A 19,518-nucleotide genomic window follows, 5' to 3' on the forward strand; every position below is an offset into this window, starting at 1 on the left:
TGTAGAGTCAGTATGGGTAAATGTACATGGAAATGCCAATAATGTAACGCTGCTAATTGGAGTTTGCTACAAGCCTTCTAATATAGCTGAACATGTAGAGGATGAAATGCTGCAACAAAAACAAGTCATGGTTAAAGTGTTGGCTCCCTTGAAATTGTTCCAGAAAATGAAAATTCTCCCAGAAAATTATTGCAATTACACATATTTTGTTATACATGTTTATTTCCTTTATATGTATGGGAACAACACAAAAAAAACAGATAAAAAAAGGCTAAGTCAACATAATTTCACACAAAACCACCAAAACTGGGCCGGTCAAAATTGTTGGCACCTTTTGTCAAAATTGTGGGGTGTGGGTAAACAACTTTGTTTCAAGCATGTGAAACTCGTTCAAACTCAATTGTGGCAAGTAACAGGTGTGGGCAACATGAAAATCACACCTGAAACCAGTTAAAAAGGGAGAAGCTGATTCAATCTTTGCAATGTGTGCATGCTTGTGCCACACTAAGCATGGGGAACAGAAAGAGAAGAAGAGAACTGTTTGAGAACTTGAGAACCAAAATTGTTCTAATCTTGAAATTTTTGATATTTTTCAAGTCCATCTCCAGAGATGCGGATGTTTCTTTGTCCATGGTGCACAACATAATCAATACATTTACAACCCATGTCACTGTAGCTAATCTCCCTGGATGTGGACAGAAGAGAAAAATTGACGAAAGGTTACAACGCAGGATAGTCCAGATGGTGAATAAGTAGCCCCACCAAAGTTCCAAAGAAATTCAAGTTGTCTTGCATGCTCAGGGTGCATCAGTGCCAGCATGAACTAACTGCTAACATTTGAATTAAATGAAACACTATGGCAGGAGAATAAGGAGGACCCCACTGCTGACACAGAGGCATAAAAAAGCTACACTGCAGTTTGCCAAGATGCACATGAGTAAGCTAAAACCCTTCTGGGGAAGCGCCTTGTGGACAGAGGAGACCAATATAGAGCTTTTCGGTAAAGCAAATCGTTCTACTGTTTAAACAGAATGAAGCCTACCAAGAAAAGATCACAGTAACTACAGTGGAATATGGTGGAGGTTCAAAGATGTTTTGGAGTTGTTTTGCGGCCTCTGGCATTGGGTGCCTTCACTGTGTGCAAGGCATCATGAAATCTGAAGATTACCAAAGGATTTTGTGTGGCAATGTAGTGCCTAGTGTCAGAAAGCTGGGTTTGCGTTCTAGGTCATGGGTTGCCAGCATGGCAATGACCCCAAACATACATCAAGAAGCACCCAGAAATGTATGGAAACAAAGTGCTGCAGAGTTGTGAAGTCACCGCCAATGAGCTCGGATCTAAATCCCATTGAACACCTGTGGAGAAATCTTAAAATTGCTGTTTGGAGAAAAATATGAGAGTCTTCAGTGGTTGATACCTTTGGCTAACTGAAAAGATGGTAACAAATTACAAGCTTTCGAGACTACTCAGGTCTCTTCTTTAGACATAGTATAACAAAATCTGACGTGTCACATATTTATACACAACAGGGCACAGGAATAAAACAATAGATGAGACAAGTGGCGTGAAGAAGAACTATTAGCATGGGAGAGGGAGAAGCAGTTGTGGCCATGAAAATTGGAACAGTTCATTGATAAGGAGTGTGAAAGTTTTATTGTCCTGTGATTGAGGTCTGGTCCATGATTGTGATGCCCCCAAACGGTCTGAGGAGCACATTCCTTAGTTAATGTAGAAAGACATAAATCCATGTGACACATTAACTCCTGCTCTGTGAGTGTGTCAAAGATTGTCATAAGTTTGTAATTCCACATTTTTCTGTCTCTCTGAGATTTGAAGTTCCCTTTTAATACAAGTAATTTCATGTCCATGATGCTGTGATCAGGGATAAAAAATGTTTGGTCACAGGTAGATCTATTCTTTTTTCTTTTATTGTGTGGCGATGAGAATTCATCCTTGTTCTAAGTTTTTGCCCTGTCTCCCCTACATACAGACCCCAAGCTGGACATTTGGTACATATAATTAAGTACACTACATTAGATGTGATGCAGCTGAAAGTACCTGGGATCTTGTGGTTGTCTCCTGATTTGAGTTGGGAATCTTTATCTTGTCAGTGGTCATTATAAATAGACAGGTTTTACATTTTTTCTGGCTGCAGGGAAAAGTTCCTGTAGCTGTTGGAGACGACAGGGAGTTTCTGATAATGATGCTTCTTAGAATTGGGGGCTGCCTAAATCACAGAAGTGCTGGGTCTGGAAATATAGATTGTAATCGGCATCTTTTTGTAATAATGGTTGTAATTTCCATGCAGCTCCCATTAGCATCTCCAGATTTGGATTGTAGGTGACTACTAGAGACTCCAGATTGCTTTCTTGTTTAGTTTTGAAATGTAGGAGATGATTCCATAATATTCTGGTGGCTCTTGCAATCTGGTTTACAATTGTTCTTGTATGGTAGTCCTCGTTCAAAAAGGCCTTTCTGAGGCCACCAAGATGTTAATTTCAGTACAGGAGTAGTTGAGTGTTAAGTTGATGGTGGGATGAAATTGATTAAAGTCTTCATGGAACGTCTTAAGCTGTTGCTGAGATTCTGTCCAGATGATTAAACTATCGTCAATGTAACAGTAGTAGGCAAGAGGCCTGATGGGACATGAGGACAAGAAGTCACTATAAAGCTTGGCCACAAAAATATTTGCGTACTGTGGAGCCATTTTACTTCCCATTGCTGTACCAGTCTCCTGTAGATAAATGTTATCAAATTCAAATAATTGTGGGTGAGGATGAATTTTGTAAGTTTCACCACAAAGGTGAAACAATCCTCCTTGTCTGTTTACTTTCCCTCCCGGTACATTTTCTTTCTACCACGCTTAGGTTTCTGGGAAGTTATACTTATTCCTTTTATTTTTGGTTCTCATTAGCTTGCCTTCTTTGCCCTATATGAATGTGTCTTAGTTTCTCACTCAGGGTTTTCATATCTTCACACTTTCCTTTCCCCTTGTTGACAGTGTATTGCGGCCTCCCCTCTGATTCCTCAGGAGGTAAGAGAAACTCCTCAACTGCCTATTAGGGAGTTAGGTCTGAGGTGTTATTTTTAGTTAGCTAGGGCCTGTCTGCACAGAGGCCAATTGGGTGTAGTTGCTGCATTCTTCCCTGTGTGGGTTCTCTGGTGGCTATCAAGATGTGCTTTCTGGTTAAAAGATTTCCCAAATTTTGAACATGAAAAATGCTTCTCTGCCCGACTCTTCTGAATCTCTTTTGCTCTTTATGATCCCAACTAGTCTCACCAAATACAAAAGGTCTTTAGTAATCTACCTTATACTGGCTGCTAAGAATATCATTCCTCGTCACTGGAAAAGTACTTCTCCACCTACTCTGGAGGAGTGGTTCTGTGACATAGCTCTTCTAAATAGGACGGAACATTTGATTGCCCGATCCCCCACTGATTGTGATAGATACTGCGAGTCTTGGAGAGACTGGATTGAATTCCAGGAATCCGATGCCTACCGTCTTACATCAGACTCTTGTGACCCACCCTTTTCTCTGGTGCGTTTCTTCTCTGTCCGGATTGTACTCTGCATTGGTTCGTGCCTGGCTGCAGTATGGTTTCCATTGGATTTTAGTAACTTCATAATTGTAATACTGATGGCCTAAAATGTTCTCTTCCTTCCTTTTTCTTCCTATAACTTGATGTTTTATTGGACGTTATACTTATATTCTATGATATACTGATATGGTCCTGGTTATTATTCTTTTTTTTTTTTTGTATTTTTGTAATTGAAAATTATTTAACCTTTCAATAAAAATTGAATTTTGAAAAAGGTTTCTCCCCTGTGTGACTTCTCTGATGTTTATTAAGAGTTGCTTTCCGCGTAAAATATTTCCCACATTCTGAACATGAAAAAGGCTTCTCCTCTGTATGAGTTATCTGGTGTATAACAAGACCGTATTTCTGGTTAAAATGTTTACCACATTCTGAACATGAAAAAATGCTTCTCCCCTGTGTGACTTCTCTGATGTTTATTAAGAGCTGCTTTTCGTGTAAAGCATTTCCCACATTCTGAACATGAAAAAGGCTTCTCCCCTGTGTGAGTTCCCTGGTGTTTAACAAAATCTGATTTCTTGTTAAAATATTTCCCACACTTGGAACAAGAAAATCTATTCTCGGCTGTGTGAATTTTTTGATGTTTAGGAAAAGATTTTTCGAGAGGAAAACTATTTCCATATTCTAAAAATGTCTTCTTTGCTTTAGGAGCAGTTTGTTTTTTAATGCTTAATTTGTGACTATGATTTTCCTTAGTAGTTGGTAATGAATCAGAAGACAGGACAAGTTTCAAAGGATCAGATGACAAATCTTTGCTGTGAAGGGATGATGGTATATCTGGAGTAATGGCATTCACTTCAATTGTATCCTGTGGGATCTCAAGATCTTCTGATTTAAAAATTGAAGATGTCAGCTGTCCCTCTGATCTCCAGGTACAGTTATCTGCTAAGATAAAAATCTATTTTTCAATAAAATATCCTTGGATTTCATTTTTTTTAATTTTTACTTAAACTGTCTATAATAATGGCAAGTTATGTACCGTATTTTTCGGACTATAAGATGCACCTAGGTTTTAGAGGAGGAAAATAAAAAAATAAAAATTTAAGCATAAAATGTGGTCATGATGCACTTATAAGGGGGAGAGGGGTCTTCTGCTGACACTGGTATAGGGGTAATGTCCCCCAATTCTGACAATATCCCCCATCCTGGTATATATGCCGCCCCCTTCCTTTTATACGTGGTCCCCATCCCCATCCTGGTATGCCTGGCATCCCTCCATCCTGGTATGCATGGCACCCCTCATCCCTATCCTGATATGCATGGCACCCCTCATCCCTGTCCTAGTATGCATGGTACCCCTCATCCCTGTCCTGGTATGCATGGCACCCATCATCCCTATCCTGGTATGCATGGCACCCCTCATCCCTGTCCTGGTATGCATGGCACCCCTCATCCCTGTCCTGGTATGCATGGCACCCCTAATCCCTATCCTGGTATCCATGGCACCCTTCATCCCTGTCCTGGTATGCATGGCACGCCTCATCTCTGTCCTGGTATGAATGGCACCCCTCATCCCTGTCCTAGTATGCATGGCACCCCTCATCCCTGTCCTGATATGCATGGCACCCCTCATCCCTATCCTAGTATGCATGGCACCCCTCATCCCTGTCCTGGTATGCATGGCACCCCTCATCCCTGTCCTGGTATGCATGGCACCCCTAATCCCTGTCCTGGTATGCATGGCACCCCTAATCCCTGTCCTGGTATGCATGGCACCCCTAATCCCTGCCCAAATATGCATGGCACCCCTAATCCCCATCATGCTGCACATTAAAAAAAAATAAACACTCCTACTCACCTCTCTTCTCTCTCCTCCAGCGCTGCATCCTGTCTGCCTGCACTGATCTCTCCATGTGAGCCGTGCATGACGTCACTGCCATGCGCGGCTCACAAGCAGAGATTAGCTGCTGGAAGTCACTGCTTCCCACGCCGGGACTGTGTGCACGGGGAGCAGGGACTTCACTCTCCTTTATTACCAGCACATAGCGGAGCCGCCCTGCGGCTGCTGGCTATCTCCTGTGCCCGCTCATTAAAGGGAATGAATATTCACCCCCTCCCCATGCCCATGGGCGTGGAGAGTGGTTGAATATTCATGCCCTTTAACAGCGGGCATAGGAGAAAAAAAGGAGGAAAAAAGTGCGTCTTATAGTCTGAAAAATACATTGAATTAATTATTCACCAAGACACTGACATTTCAAAATCTAATAGAAAACCTCATAGGATGAACCAGTAGAGCGTGGTTTTCAACTGTTCATTCTGCCTCCCAAATATGGAATAAAAAGCCACCAAGTTATGTAGGCAACAATAATACTAATAAAAACTTCTACTCATCTCACAAACAACAAGCCCCACTCAGGTCCATCGTCTGTAAATGGAAAAAAATCATAGTTACCGGTAACAGGATTTTACAGAGCCCATGATAGCACCACCTGAGAGATGGTATCAGCCCACCCAGGACAGGAAACCTGCTGAATAAAAAAGGCGGTATCTCTCCTCCACATCAGTTTTGTTTTAGAGGACCTCCAGACAGTATGTTAGTACACAACTACCACCAATAAAACATTTCTCACTATACACCCATATATAGAGAACACCATAAGTGATCAAAAAAGGGGGGGCATATAAGGGTGCTGTCATGGGCTCTGTAAAATCCCGTTCGGAAACTATGATTTTTTTCCCCTTCTCCTATGATAGCACCACCTGAGAGATTTATATAGAACAGACACCTTAGGGATGGATCACCGCTTGCAACACCTTTCTCCCAAAGGATAGATCAGCAGATGAAGAAAGATCAAGCCGGTAATGGTTATAGAAGGAGATACCATGTTGCTGCCTTACATATGTTATCAATGGACACTTCCGCCTTCTCAGTCCAGGAGGCTGCACCAGCTCTGTGGAACGGCCCTTCAGGTTCTCTGAAACCGGCAAATTACTAGGGGAATATGCTAAGCTAACGGCGTCCCTGATCCATCTAGCTATAGTTCCCCTTGTAACTTTAAGTCCCTTACTAGGTCCCTGGAAGGAGACAAATACAGCATCACTTCTCCTCCAAGGCCTTGTTACCTCCAAATACTGAACCAAAACCAGTCTAACATCTAGAGTATAAAGCCTCTGCTCCTCTAAATCTTTTGGGTTAGGATACAATGAGGGGAGAACGATCTCCTGTGTTCTGTGGAATTTGGAGGCCACCTTCGGAAAATAGGCCGGGTCTGGTTTTAATGTAACTCCATCTACAGTGACCTGTGTAAAAGGATGATTTACTGACAGAGCTTGTAAGTCACTAACTCTACGGGCTGATGTTAGCGCTATCAGTATCACTGTGTTCAGAGTGAGAGTTCTTTCTGTCACGCTTCCTAAGTGCTCAAAAAGGAGACTTAGTCAGGGTTTCCAGGACCAGGTTTAGATCCCAGGGAGGCATTCTCGGGGTAGCAATAGGTCTGGATCTATTGCATGCCTTTTTAAACCTGATAACCCATCTATCTGCTGCCAAATTATAGTTATATAAAGCTCCAAGCGCTGATACTTGCACCTAAAGGGTACTGGTAGCCAACCCAATATCTAAGACCCTTTGAAGAAATTCCAGAATAGCTTTATAGGAATTTTAACCTTAGCTGACTGCGCCGAAATAGATAGGAATTTTGACCATGTCCTACCATAGATCTTAGTCGTCACACTGCTTTTGAGCAGAGTAGTGACTAGACCTGGGGAAAACCCTTCCTGGATTAGTAACGACCTTACAAATTCCAGGCCATCAAATGCCCAACCTCTGAAGATGGAAGCCTGGGCCTTGCTTGAGGAGATCTGGAGCATCTGGAAGGACCCATGGATCTGACTGGGACATCCTCTTTATCCAGGTGAACCAGGGTCTCTTGGGCCAGAATGGGGCGATTAGTATGACCCTTGCCTGCTCCGCTCGGATCTTCCTCAAAATCGTTGGCATTAACATTAGTGGGGGGAAAGCATAGGATAGGCCAAAGCTCCAGGGTATTTGAAATGCATCTAATGCATAGGGTCTTTCTTTTGGATTTAAGGAGCAGAAGATCCTTGTTTTTCTGTTTCGTTTGTTTGCGAAAAGATCTATTTCTGATTGACCCCAGCGATCCACAATTTGCTGGAATACTGTTGGATTCAGCTCCCATTCGCCCTGCTTCAGTATATTCTGACTCAGAAAATCTGATCTTTAGTTTTCTTTGCCTCTTATTTGCAGAGCCGAGAGCATAAATTGATGTTGCTCTGCAAATTGTAGAATCTGCTCTTTCACTAACAGGAGAGGTCGGGATCTCGTGCCTCCCTGATGATTGACATAGGTGATTGTTGTCTGACATAATTCGGATGTGTTGTCCCTGTAGTTGGGAACTGAACTTCATCACTGCATTCTTTACCACCGACAGCTCCTTCATGTTTTGAGAAGGCTTTCTCGCTGTCCGACCAGATTCCTTGTATTACACGATCTCCCAGACGTGCTCCCAGCCATCTGAGCTTGAGTCCGCTGTAATTATGTCCCTGACCTGATACGACCAGGGAACTCTCTGTGACAGGTTCTCCCGATCCAGCCACCATGCGATTGAGCTGATGGCTGTATTGGAAAGTGTCATCTTCCTGTCCAAGTGTCCCCTGAGTTGTTTCTCTGCTGCTAGGATATCTTGCTTGTAGCATCAGCGTCTCTGCCCCTTGCTAGGCAGAGACGCCGTCCCTCTCACCTCCCCGCTTCTGGCGCGGCGTCCTCCAGCGCTTCTCTCCCCGCTGCTTCCGGCATGCGCTCCTTCCCTGGCAGTGTGCTTAGGGCGGGCGCGCGCGCTCTCCCCCTCTCAAAGGGACCGCGCGCGCCGTCCTTAGGAGTCCCCGGCCAATTGCCGTTGGACCTCCCATATATAAGGCACCTCCTCCAAAATGGAGGTGCCCGAGCAATGTTGTTTGCACTGTGTCTCACCTGTGCTTCAGCCCTCAGGTTCCGCTGCTAGCCTGACTTCTCGTCCTGCCTGCCAGCCTGTTACTTGCCTTGTCCGCCAGACCGCTCACCTGGGAGCGTCTACTAGTTACCTGCCTTGTCTGCCAGTCCGCTCACCTGGGAGAGTCCTTCAGTTACCTGCCTCGTCAGTCAGACCGCTCACCTGGGAGAGTCCACCAGTTACTTGCCTGTTACCTGCCTTGTCTGCCAGACTGCTCACCTGGGAGCGTCCACCAGTTACCTGCCTGTCTCCTGCCTCGTCTGTCAGCCCGCTCACCTGGAGCGGCCACCAGTTACCTGCCTGTTACCTGCTGTCTCCGTCAGCCCGCTCACCTGGGAGCGCCCGCCAGTTACCTGTCAGGTATCCGCCTCGCCTGTCTACCCAGAGACTGTCCCGGTCACTTGCCGTGACCACCTGCCTGTCTACCCACAGACTGTCCCCGTCACTTGCCGTGACCACCTGCCTGTCTACCCAGAGACTGTCCCCGTCACTTGCCGTGACCACCTGCCTGTCTACCCAGAGACTGTCCCCGTCACCTGCCGTGACCACCTGCCCGTTTACCCAGAGACTGTCCCCGTCACTAGCTGTGACTACCTGCTTGCCTTCCCTGGGAGTCACCCGCTTCCTTACAAGGACTTCCCCCTTGTATTGCAGCTCAGAGGTTCCACCTCCCGGACCCGTAACAGTTTGCTCGGGCCATGGAACCCGGTGGCACCCAAGCTCCCTCGCTCTCTGACCTATACCATGAAGTCTCCCGTCAGATATCCCAGCAGGAGTCCATCCTGAACCACCTGCGGAATGTCAACTCCCGCCTGGACACACTGACTGCTCCACCAGCAACCACTGCTAGTGTCACGACTCACACCCCGGCAGCGCCGCTGCCCACCAATACCATGGCATCCTGCCCCGGACCCCGGCTTTCTGCACCTCCTCGCTTCGGCGGCGACCCCGCTCAAGCTCGGGGCTTCATAAACCAGTGCACCCTGCACTTTGAACTCTTGGCTCATCAGTTTATCTCCGACCGGGCCAAAGTGGCATTCATCATGTCCCATCTCACTGGGGAGGCACTGGCATGGCTTAACCCCCTGTGGGAGAGAGGGGATCCCCTGGGGTCCGACCTGTCGTCTTTCCTCACTGCTTTCCGGAGAGTCTTCGATGAACCGGGACGAAAGACCTCATATGCCTCCTCTTTGCTACGTCTCCGCCAAGGGAGTCTCACCGTGGGCCAATATGCCATACGGTTCCGCACCCTCGCTTCTGAGCTTGCCTGGGATAATGAGGCCCTGGTGTCCGTCTTCTGGGAGGGTCTTTCCGGTCGGATTAAAGATGAGTTCGCCAGTCGGGATATTCCTACCACCCTGGATGACCTGGTGTCGCTGGCTACCCGGATTGACATCCGGTTTCAAGAATGCACCAAAGAGACCACACGTGAGAGAAGGTTTCCCCGCCTAGCTCCTACTTTCCAGAAACCGGTCTCCTCTTCTGTCACTCCCCGGGCGCACTCACCCGAGCCCATGCAGATCGACCAGACCAAGATGGTCAAATCTCGCCAAGAGTCACGCCGAGCCGAGGGGAGCTGCTTCTATTGTGGCAGTAAGGAGCACCTGATTCGTTCCTGCCCGGAGAGGCCGGGAAACTCCAGTGTCTAGGACCGCTCGGAGAGGTCGCCCTAGACAAAAATAAGTCCTCTCCAACCCTGACTTTGTCTGTATCTATCTCCTGGGGAGAGAACCGTCATTTTGAACTCGCCCACCTGGATTCTGGATCCGCTGGAAACCTCATCGCCCAGTCCCTGGTTGAGAAATACCGTATTCCCACCAAGTCTCTGGCTGAACCTTTGTCAGTCGCCTCCGTGGATGGAAGACTCCCTCCGGTGACCATCCTGCTCGCCATGGAACCCATAACCCTGCAGGTGGGAATGCTGCACTCTGAGGTAATCTCCTTCCATGTGTTGCCCGGACTCTCCCACTCCCTATTGCTAGGTCTACCTTGGCTCCAGACACATGAACCCGTGTTGAACTGGCATTCCGGTGAAGTACTCCGGTGGGGGCCGGTCTGCCATACGACCTGCCTGGTTCCAGTTCGTCCTCCACCTACCCCAGCTAATTTACCCGGTCTTCCGGCTCCTTACTGGCCCTATGCTGACGTCTTCGGTAAAAAGGAAGCAGAGACATTGCCACCTCATAGGCCATATGATTGCCCGATCGACCTGGTACCTGGCGCCACTCCACCCCATGGGCGTATTTATCCGTTGTCTGCAGCCAAAACCCAGGCCATGTCTGAGTACATAGAGGAGAATCTGGCCAGGGGATTCATCCGGAAGTCTACTTCCCCGGCTGGAGCCGGATTCTTCTTTGTCAAAAAAAAGGATGGCTCGCTACGCCCCTGTATTGACTATAGAGGACTCAATCAGATCACGGTTAAAAATAAATACCCCCTTCCGCTCATCTCTGAGTTATTTGATCGCCTTAAAGGCGCCAGGATCTTTTCCAAGCTGGATCTACGTGGAGCGTATAACCTGGTTCGTATCCGTCAGGGAGAAGAGTGGAAAACGGCATTTAATACCCGGGAAGGACACTATGAGTACCGTGTGATGCCCTTCGGTCTCTGCAATGCTCCCGCCGTCTTCCAAGAACTGGTCAACGACATCTTCCGTGACCTTCTTTACTCCTGCGTGGTGGTATACCTGGACGACATCTTGGTCTTCTCTCTGGATCTTCCCACACACCGGAGAGATGTTCGTCAGGTCCTGCTTAGGCTCAGGCAGAACCACCTCTATGCTAAATACGAGAAGTGCCTTTTTGAGCAGACCTCTCTTCCATTCTTGGGCTATGTTATCTCCCAGACAGGCTTGCGAATGGATCCCGAGAAGCTCTCTGCTGTCCTAAAGTGGCCCCGTCCGGAAGGCTTGAAGGCGATACAGTGATTCCTGGGCTTCGCTAATTACTATCGTCTCTTCATTCCTCACTTCTCGTCTCGGACTGCGCCCATATTTGCGCTCACCCATAAGGGAGCAAATCCCAAGGTATGGCCACCCGAAGCTGAGGAGGCCTTCCTTTCCCTGAAGCAAGCCTTCTCCTCTGCCCCTGTGCTGCACCGTCCGGACTGCAACAAACAGTTCTACCTGGAGGTTGATGCTTCCTCCTCTGGAGCCGGAGCGGTGCTCACCCAAAAGTCTTCATCCGGGAGAATGGTAACCTGCGGCTTTTTCTGTAAAATCTTCTCCTCCTCTGAGCGCAATTACTCCATAGGAGACCGAGAACTGTTAGCCATTAAATTGGCGCTGGAGGAGTGGTGTTACCTGCTTGAAGGGGCTCTATACCCGGTGATCATCTACACGGATCACAAAAACCTGGCATATCTCCAAAATGCCCAGAGACTTAATCCACGTCAGGCCCGGTGGTCTTTGTTTTTTGCCCGCTTCGATTTCATCCTTCATTTCCGCCCGGCGGACAAGAATGTCAAAGCTGATGCCTTGTCCCGATCCTTCCTGTCCTCCGACCAAGAGGAGGAACCTATGCACATTATCGACCCCTCCAAGGTGATGAATGTGGCCCCCTTGGATTTGACTCGTCTTCCACCCGGCAAGACGTTCGTGGCACCTCCTGACCGTGAGAAGGTTCTTCGCTGGGGTTATTCTTCTAAACTAGCTGGCCATGCCGGCCAAAAAAAGACCTTCCTACTCATTTCCCGGCATTACTGGTGGTCTACCCTGCATAAGGATGTGGTAGACTTCGTCTATGCCTGTTCATCTTGTGGCCGCAACAAAGTTCCCAGACACTTACCAGCTGGTCATCTCCTGCCGCTTCCCATACCTGTTGCCCCGTGGCAACACATCGCTATGGACTTCATTACCGACCTTCCTGTCTCTGCCGGGTGTACTGTCATTTGGGTGGTCGCGGACCGCTTTTCTAAAATGGCCCACTTCATTCCCCTGCCTGGTCTTCCGTCTGCACCTGAGCTGGCTAAGGACTTTATCCGCCATATCTTCCGTCTCCATGGCCTACCCCTCCACATCGTGTCGGATCGAGGTGTTCAGTTCACCTCACGCTTCTGGAGAGCCACATGTAAACTGCTGGACATCACCCTGGACTTCTCCGCTTACCACCCTCAGTCCAATGGTCAAGTGGAGCGGATCAATCAGATCTTTACCAGCTATCTCCGGCACTTTGTTAATGCCCACCATTCTGATTGGGTGGACCTCCTCCCTTGGGCCGAATTCTCTTACAATAACCACGAGAGCGAATCCTCTTCCAAATCCCCGTTCTTTATTGTCTATGGCCAGCACCCCCGGATTCCGTTTCCCGTCTCCGCCTCTGTGGACAACCCTGCCGCGCAGTCTCTTGTCAGCGAGTTTTCTACCATTTGGGAGAGTACTAGGTCCGCATTTCTTCTGTCCTCCGAGCGGATGAAGCGTTATGCTGATAAGAGACGTCTGGATCCGCCTCAATTCCGTCTGGGAGACAAGGTTTGGCTCTCCTCCAAACATGTACGGCTCAAGATACCCTCCTACAAGTTAGGTCCTCGGTTCATCGGCCCATTCGAAATCCTCAGGCAAATTAATCCAGTGGCCTACAAATTAAAACTCCCGGCCACCTTACGGATTCCCAACTCCTTCCACGTATCTCTCCTCAAACCCGTTGTCTTTAACTCTTTTTCCAACAATCCAGGTGCTCCCCCTGCTCCGGTTTCCGCTGAAGACGTCTTTGAGGTAGAGAGTATTCTGGCCACCAAGAGGGTAAGAGGAAAGACCTTTTTTCTGGTAGATTGGAAGGGGTTTGGTCCTGAGGAGAGAACTTGGGAACCCAGGGAGAACATCAACGCCCCGCTTCTCCTTGAAAAATTTCCTTCTGGCCTAAAAAAGAGGGGGCCTAAAGGGGGGGGTACTGTAGCATCGGCGTCTCTGCCCCTTGCTAGGCAGAGACGCCGTCCCTCTCACCTCCCCGCTTCTGGCACGGCGTCCTCCAGCGCTTCTCACCCCGCTGCTTCCGGCACGCGCTCCTTCCCCGGCAGTGTGCTTAGGGCGCGCGCGCTCTCCTCCTCTCTTAAAGGGACCGCGCGCGCCGTCCTTAGGAGTCCCCGGCCAATTGCCGTTGGACCTCCCATATATAAGGCACCTCCTCCAAAATGGAGGTGCCCGAGCAATGTTGTTTGCACTGTGTCTCACCTGTGCTTCAGCCCCCAGGTTCCGCTGCTAGCCTGACTTCTCGTCCTGCCTGCCAGCCTGTTACTTGCCTTGTCCGCCAGACCGCTCACCTGGGAGCGTCCTTCAGTTACCTGCCTCGTCAGTCAGACTGCTCACCTGGGAGCGTCCACCAGTTACTTGCCTGTTACCTGCCTTGTCTGCCAGACTGCTCACCTGGGAGAATCCACCAGTTACCTGCCTGTCTCCTGCCTCGTCTGTCAGCCCGCTCACCTGGAGCGGCCACCAGTTACCTGCCTGTTATCTGCTGTCTCCGTCAGCCCGCTCACCTGGGAGCGCCCGCCAGTTACCTGTCAGGTATCCGCCTCGCCTGTCTACCCAGAGACTGTCCCCGTCACTTGCCGTGACCACCTACCTGTCTACCCAGAGACTGTCCCCGTCACTTGCCGTGACCACCTGCCTGTCTACCCAGAGACTGTCCCCATCACCTGCGGTGACCACCTGCCCGTTTACCCAGAGACTGTCCCCGTCACTAGCTGTGACTATCTGCTTGCCTTCCCTGGGAGTCACCCGCTTCCTTACAAGGACTTCCCCCTTGTATTGCAGCTCAGAGGTTCCACCTCCCGGACCCGTAACATTGCTGCAGATATCGGGAGTGTATCTGAGCCCACTGGACTGCTGGGATACATGATGTCATTGTACCTAAAAGAGACATTGCTTTCCTTAGGGTCATGAATGGATTCCTGACTACTCCTTAGGCTAGGGACGTAATTTTGTTTTTATTGTCTTCCGGTAGCAGACAAGTCTATCCCTCTGAGTCCAAGATAAGCCCTAAAAAAGACAGAACCTTCCGAGGCTCCAGGCTTGACTTCTCTAGATTCAGTATCCATCCAAGATTGATCAGGCTGGCTCTGACTCTTGTCAATGCGAGTTTTCAATGCTCTCTTGATCTGCATACTACCAGGAAGTCGTCCAGGTAAGGGACAACTAGAGTATCTTGTTCTCTCAAATGCGCCATGACCTCCAGAATGATCTTCGTAAAGATTCTTGGAGCCATGGAGAGGCCGAAGGGCAGAGCTGTGAACTGAAATTGCCTCACAAGATTGATGATATACACAGCTACTCTCAAATACTGCTGGTATCCTGTATGGATTGGGACGTGGTAATAGGCGTCCTTCAGGTCGAGGACACTCATATAACAACCCGGGAACAACACCTTTATGGCTAATATTATAGATTCCATTTTGAAGGGTCTGTAGATTAGAAAGTTGTTTAGGCCCTTCAAGTTGATTATGGTTCTAAAGGAGCCATCCGGCTTCTTTATCAGAAACGGGCGAATAGAATCCTTTCCCCTGCTCGCTTATTAGTCTCTCTCAGAACCTTCTTTTCCATTAGGTTTAATACCTCTTGCTCCAGGGCTGTTTGCTCTCTGGGCCTCCTGGGAGCGAAATCCTGAAGGTCTGCAGGGGAATGGATCTGAATTCCAGTCTCAGTCCTGTCTTTATAATCCCTAATATCCAGGCACTGGATGTAATTTTTTCCCAGGTAGGCAGGAAGTGGGACAGTCTTCCTCCTACCTGGGGAGGCCCATCACTTAGGGGTTTTTCTGTTCTCAGAGGAAGGACCTCCGAACATGAAGCCTTCACTCCTTGTCCTTCCATCTGCCCTGGTCTCTGGAAAATTTACCTATGATATACTTCCTTTTACAAAAGGAAGTCTTGTACTGAGGCATCAACACACTGGAAAACCTGTGTTTCTTATCTGCGGCTTTATCCAGTATGTCATCCAGAACTTTGCCAAAAAGAAACTCCCCTTCACATGGGATTGAACAGTTTCATCTTAGACTGTACATCACCTGACCAGCTCTTGAGCCACAGAGCTCTGGGAGCTGCGATGGATAAATTCGCTGATCTGGCGGCCAGTCTTACTGAATCTGCCGAAGCGTCCGCGAGGAAGGCAGCCGCCCCCTGCATTAGCGGAAGACTGGCCAGGATTTTTTCCCTTGGAATGTCCCCTTTAATCTGGTCTTCTAGATGCTGAAACCAGACCATCATTGACCGGGCTGTGCAAGTGGCTGCGACTTCCGGTTTCAATTCTCCCGCTGGACACTCCCAGGTTTGTTTTAATAAGGTTTCCGCTTTTTTATCAAGAGGATCCTTGAAAGCTCCTAAATCCTCAAACGGCAGGGTGGATTTTTTTTAAAGAATTTTGATACTGTCACGTCAATTTTTGGGGTTTTATCTCACCTGGTTGATTCTTCTTCCTCAAACGGGTATCTTCTCTTTGAAGGTGGTGGTAACTGCCCTCTCCTATCAGGTCTTTTCTATTCCCTGTCGATAAACTATCCTCTCATTGACAGGGAATGTGCGCCTCTTCTTCTGACCCAGACCCCCAAACATGATGTCCTGAACAGTCCTAGAGGTCTTGGTATCGGCTATGCCCATAGTTGTTCTGATGGCTTTAAATCAGCTTATCCGTGTTTTGCACTGGAAAACACGGCCTACCTCCTGTATCGCTATCTGAGGAAGATGATGATGATGAGGATGACGAGTAGGTAGGAGAGGAAACAGACTTCCCCTTGCCCTGGAATACTACAGATTTTTCTGAGTCTGATGTATGACGTCTCAGCTTCCTACTCTTTTTACGTGTAGCCAACGTCTTTAGTGAGTCCCTAACCTCCGTCTGGATTAAAGATTTTAAATCCATAGCAAAATTAGGTGTTTCCTCTGATATGGTTTCTCGGATACAACTCGGGCTAAGCTTTTTAGTATAAGTGCAGGGAAAATTAACCCCGCACAGCGCACACTCCATGTTATTCCTCTTGGCACTTCCCTTTTTGGGTTTTTCCTAGTAGAAAAAATACATAGAAAAAAGGGACCCATCTACTATGGTGAACTTTCACATAGATCACTCACTACTCTGCCGTTCAGGGTACCGGAGATTGAGGCTGGATCAATTCATATGATCGCTCCCGGCTGGAGATGGTGGACTCGCGACCTGCCCTGCTCCTCTGACGGGTCTTGCTGCCGCTTGTCCGACTGACACTGCTGCGGCCTTGATGGAGCTGCTGTTGCTGCTGAGGCTGCTTTGGTGGCTTCTGCTGCTGCTGCTCTGGTGACTGCGGCTCTTGCCGCAGGGCGCTTCACTTCCTGACACACGCTCTGCGTGTGCGCAGCCCCATGGACCAACATTCTGGCGCGCAACGTCAGCAGGGTGCAGCGTAAACTAACATGCGCCCTGCGTGTGTGTAGTCCTGTTCCCGGCATTCCGGCACGCTACGTCAGCAGGGCGCGCCGGAACCTCTTGACACGTGCCCTGCATGTGCACAGCCCCGGTAGTCCCACTTGCCAGCGCGCTTAGCCACAGGGTGCATAATACCACTGCACTCCCGCGTGTACCCTTGGTGGGCGGATACCCTCTTTCAGGTGGTGCTGTCATGGAAGAAGGGAAAAAAAACCAGAGGTTTCCATAAAGGCTCTTGTAAAGCAACATGGCTTCCATAACCCAATCCAGCAATATCCGATCTCCCAAAGTCAAATCTCCCCCTTGCTTCTGAGCCTTGCAGTGCGCCCAAAACACATTTAGCATCTATGTATTTGACATTACTATAGTGAGAAGAACCCACTTAATTCATGGTGTGTGTCTCCTGGAGCACAATCTGGACACTATGTGTTGGGCAATGAAATGGCATAATTGCAATTTTCACTCTCCAACATCCACTGCATTCTAATATCCGGAAAGTGCCAGTAGAATCAAAATAGTCACTACCCCTTTAGATTAATTCCCTGAGGGTTAAAAATTACACAATGGAGTCACTTTATGTGCATTTAACCGTGCTGCCCTGCTTAGGGCAGCACGATAGCTCAGTGGTTCGTACTGCAGCCTGGGGTCCTGGGCTCAAATCCCACCAAGGACAACATCTGCAAGGAGTTTGTATGTTCTCCCTGTGTTTCTCTGGTTTCCTCCCACACTTCAAAGACATACTACTGATAGGGAATTTAGATTGTGAGCCCCAATGGGGACAGCGATGATAATGTATGTAAAGCGCTGAGGAATATGTTGGCGCTATAGATAGATAGATAGATAGATAGAGAGAGAGAGAGAAAATAAAGATTATTACTGCTCTGGTTTTCTGTTATTATGTCACATTAGGGCTTCTGCAAATGGTGTGTCCCATCTCCTCTGCGATCTGCTCCTGCAATGTCTGCTTCTCTCACCAGGAGCCGCCTTATTCATCCTGCAGGCGGCGCTGGTGATGGAGGAGACGTCAGAACCAGAAGCTCTGTGTGGCGAAGGCTCTGTCCAGCCACTAAGATTAGGGTGCCTGGGACCAGTAGTACCATCCAGTCTGGCAGTATGGGTGTGTGCTGTCCAGCTGGAGTAATCTGCTCCCTGCTTCAGCCATCTGGAAAGCACCGCACCCTACTAAAGCTGGAAGCATATTGCTGGAAGCTGCCAGATACAGCCTTGTTCTCCTCTGGTTCAGTCCTCTGTGCTCAGCTCCCGGCTTGTGTATTTGTTTCCTGTTGAGACCTCGGCCCGTTTACTGACTACTCTTGTGTTTTCTGATTTTGTATTTTCTCTGCTTTCCTGGTCCTGTCCCAACTACCTGACTATCCTTCTTCTCATCTCACACCATAGAACAGGTAACACCGTGGCCCAAGCCTAGGGGTCTCTGTGTAACTCCAGATCCATGTAAAGGGGTTAAAGGATGATGAGCTAAACTGTGAGTATAGACAATAACACATCTACTGAAATGATCAAACTCAACAGTCTCCATCAGTAATAAATGAGTAACTAGTGGTGAAACCTCTCTGGGGTAATTATAGTATGCGGCTTCGTGGCTCTGGGCCATCTAAATTATTGTAAGGTCTAATAAATATTTTCTATCACATGAGATTAAAGAAAAAATATACTTTTATTAAAGAGAACTATTTATAATAGTGCAGAGTTGAAAATGTCTTAATTTTAGATCTCGGGCATCTGGGAGAGTCAATGGAGACCTTTTTTTTAAAGGCTACCAGGGAGTTACAGACTGACGTAAGTGAGGCCGGACGATCCCACCACAATCAAACTATCATACAGAATGAACCTGGAAAAAATAACTTCTTTTTTTATTCTATGTTACATCCTCAACAACAACATATGTATGAGAGGAGAACTACAAACTAAATAGGAGTTGCACTCATTTATGGTGGACCATTGGAGCTACTATGAGTCCTGACCAGAAGAGTAGAGAAAGTATTAGCGCCCCCATTTCAGGAGAGATTGTGCAGTAATCTGAATTCTATAGGATTGAAAATATAATGGAATTTATGACATGGAGTGAATCCATGAAACCAGGGCTGGAGCCAACACATCTCCTGCAGGCGTGAATAAATGTATATTACAGCCATCAGCCACGCACAGCTTAGATATATATCATGGCACAGGTGTAATGTTTTCTGTATAGTTTATCACAATCCTGTTTGAAGTTAGTTGGTTTTAAAAGAAATTGAAAAGTCAGGATAAAGGGAAACTCTGTTGTTATTGTACAGAAATTCACACTTGGCCCTCACTGCACATTTAATGCTGTTGATCATAAAAGTGAAGTTTGGCCACAAAGACTGGACCTGGTCTTGTAGGGACCATATGAGCACATTCAGCAGCACAGAAGGGAGAGAAGGTAGATTCATCCAATAAGATATCAGGGATCTAGGAAGCCAACAGCCTCATTACCCTCCGCTTTCTCTTACAGACCCATCAGAATATTTTTCTTCAAGTGATTTTCTAACTTGTCAGCACATTCTACGTACGCTGCCATTTGGCCTTGTAGTTTACAGATCTGG

At 47.8% G+C, this 19,518-nt stretch overlaps 1 protein-coding gene across 1 annotated transcript in view; it reads right to left on the reverse strand.

The window, feature by feature from the left end:
• Positions 1–292: 292 nt before the first annotated feature.
• The window catches only part of LOC141176104 (gastrula zinc finger protein XlCGF66.1-like), a 34,040-nt gene continuing 14,814 nt past the window's right edge, over positions 293–19,518 (reverse strand). Inside the window, exon 7 of the mRNA XM_073660095.1 lies at positions 293–4,483. Coding sequence (XP_073516196.1) covers positions 3,960–4,483 — 524 coding nt within the window. The 3' untranslated portion in view covers positions 293–3,959. The remainder of the gene's footprint in view (positions 4,484–19,518) is intronic.

Source organism: Phyllobates terribilis, unplaced genomic scaffold (assembly GCF_046119375.1).
Source record: "Phyllobates terribilis strain yellow unplaced genomic scaffold, ASM4611937v1 Scaffold_17__1_contigs__length_24005725, whole genome shotgun sequence".
In the NCBI taxonomy this organism is placed as follows: domain Eukaryota; kingdom Metazoa; phylum Chordata; class Amphibia; order Anura; family Dendrobatidae; genus Phyllobates; species Phyllobates terribilis.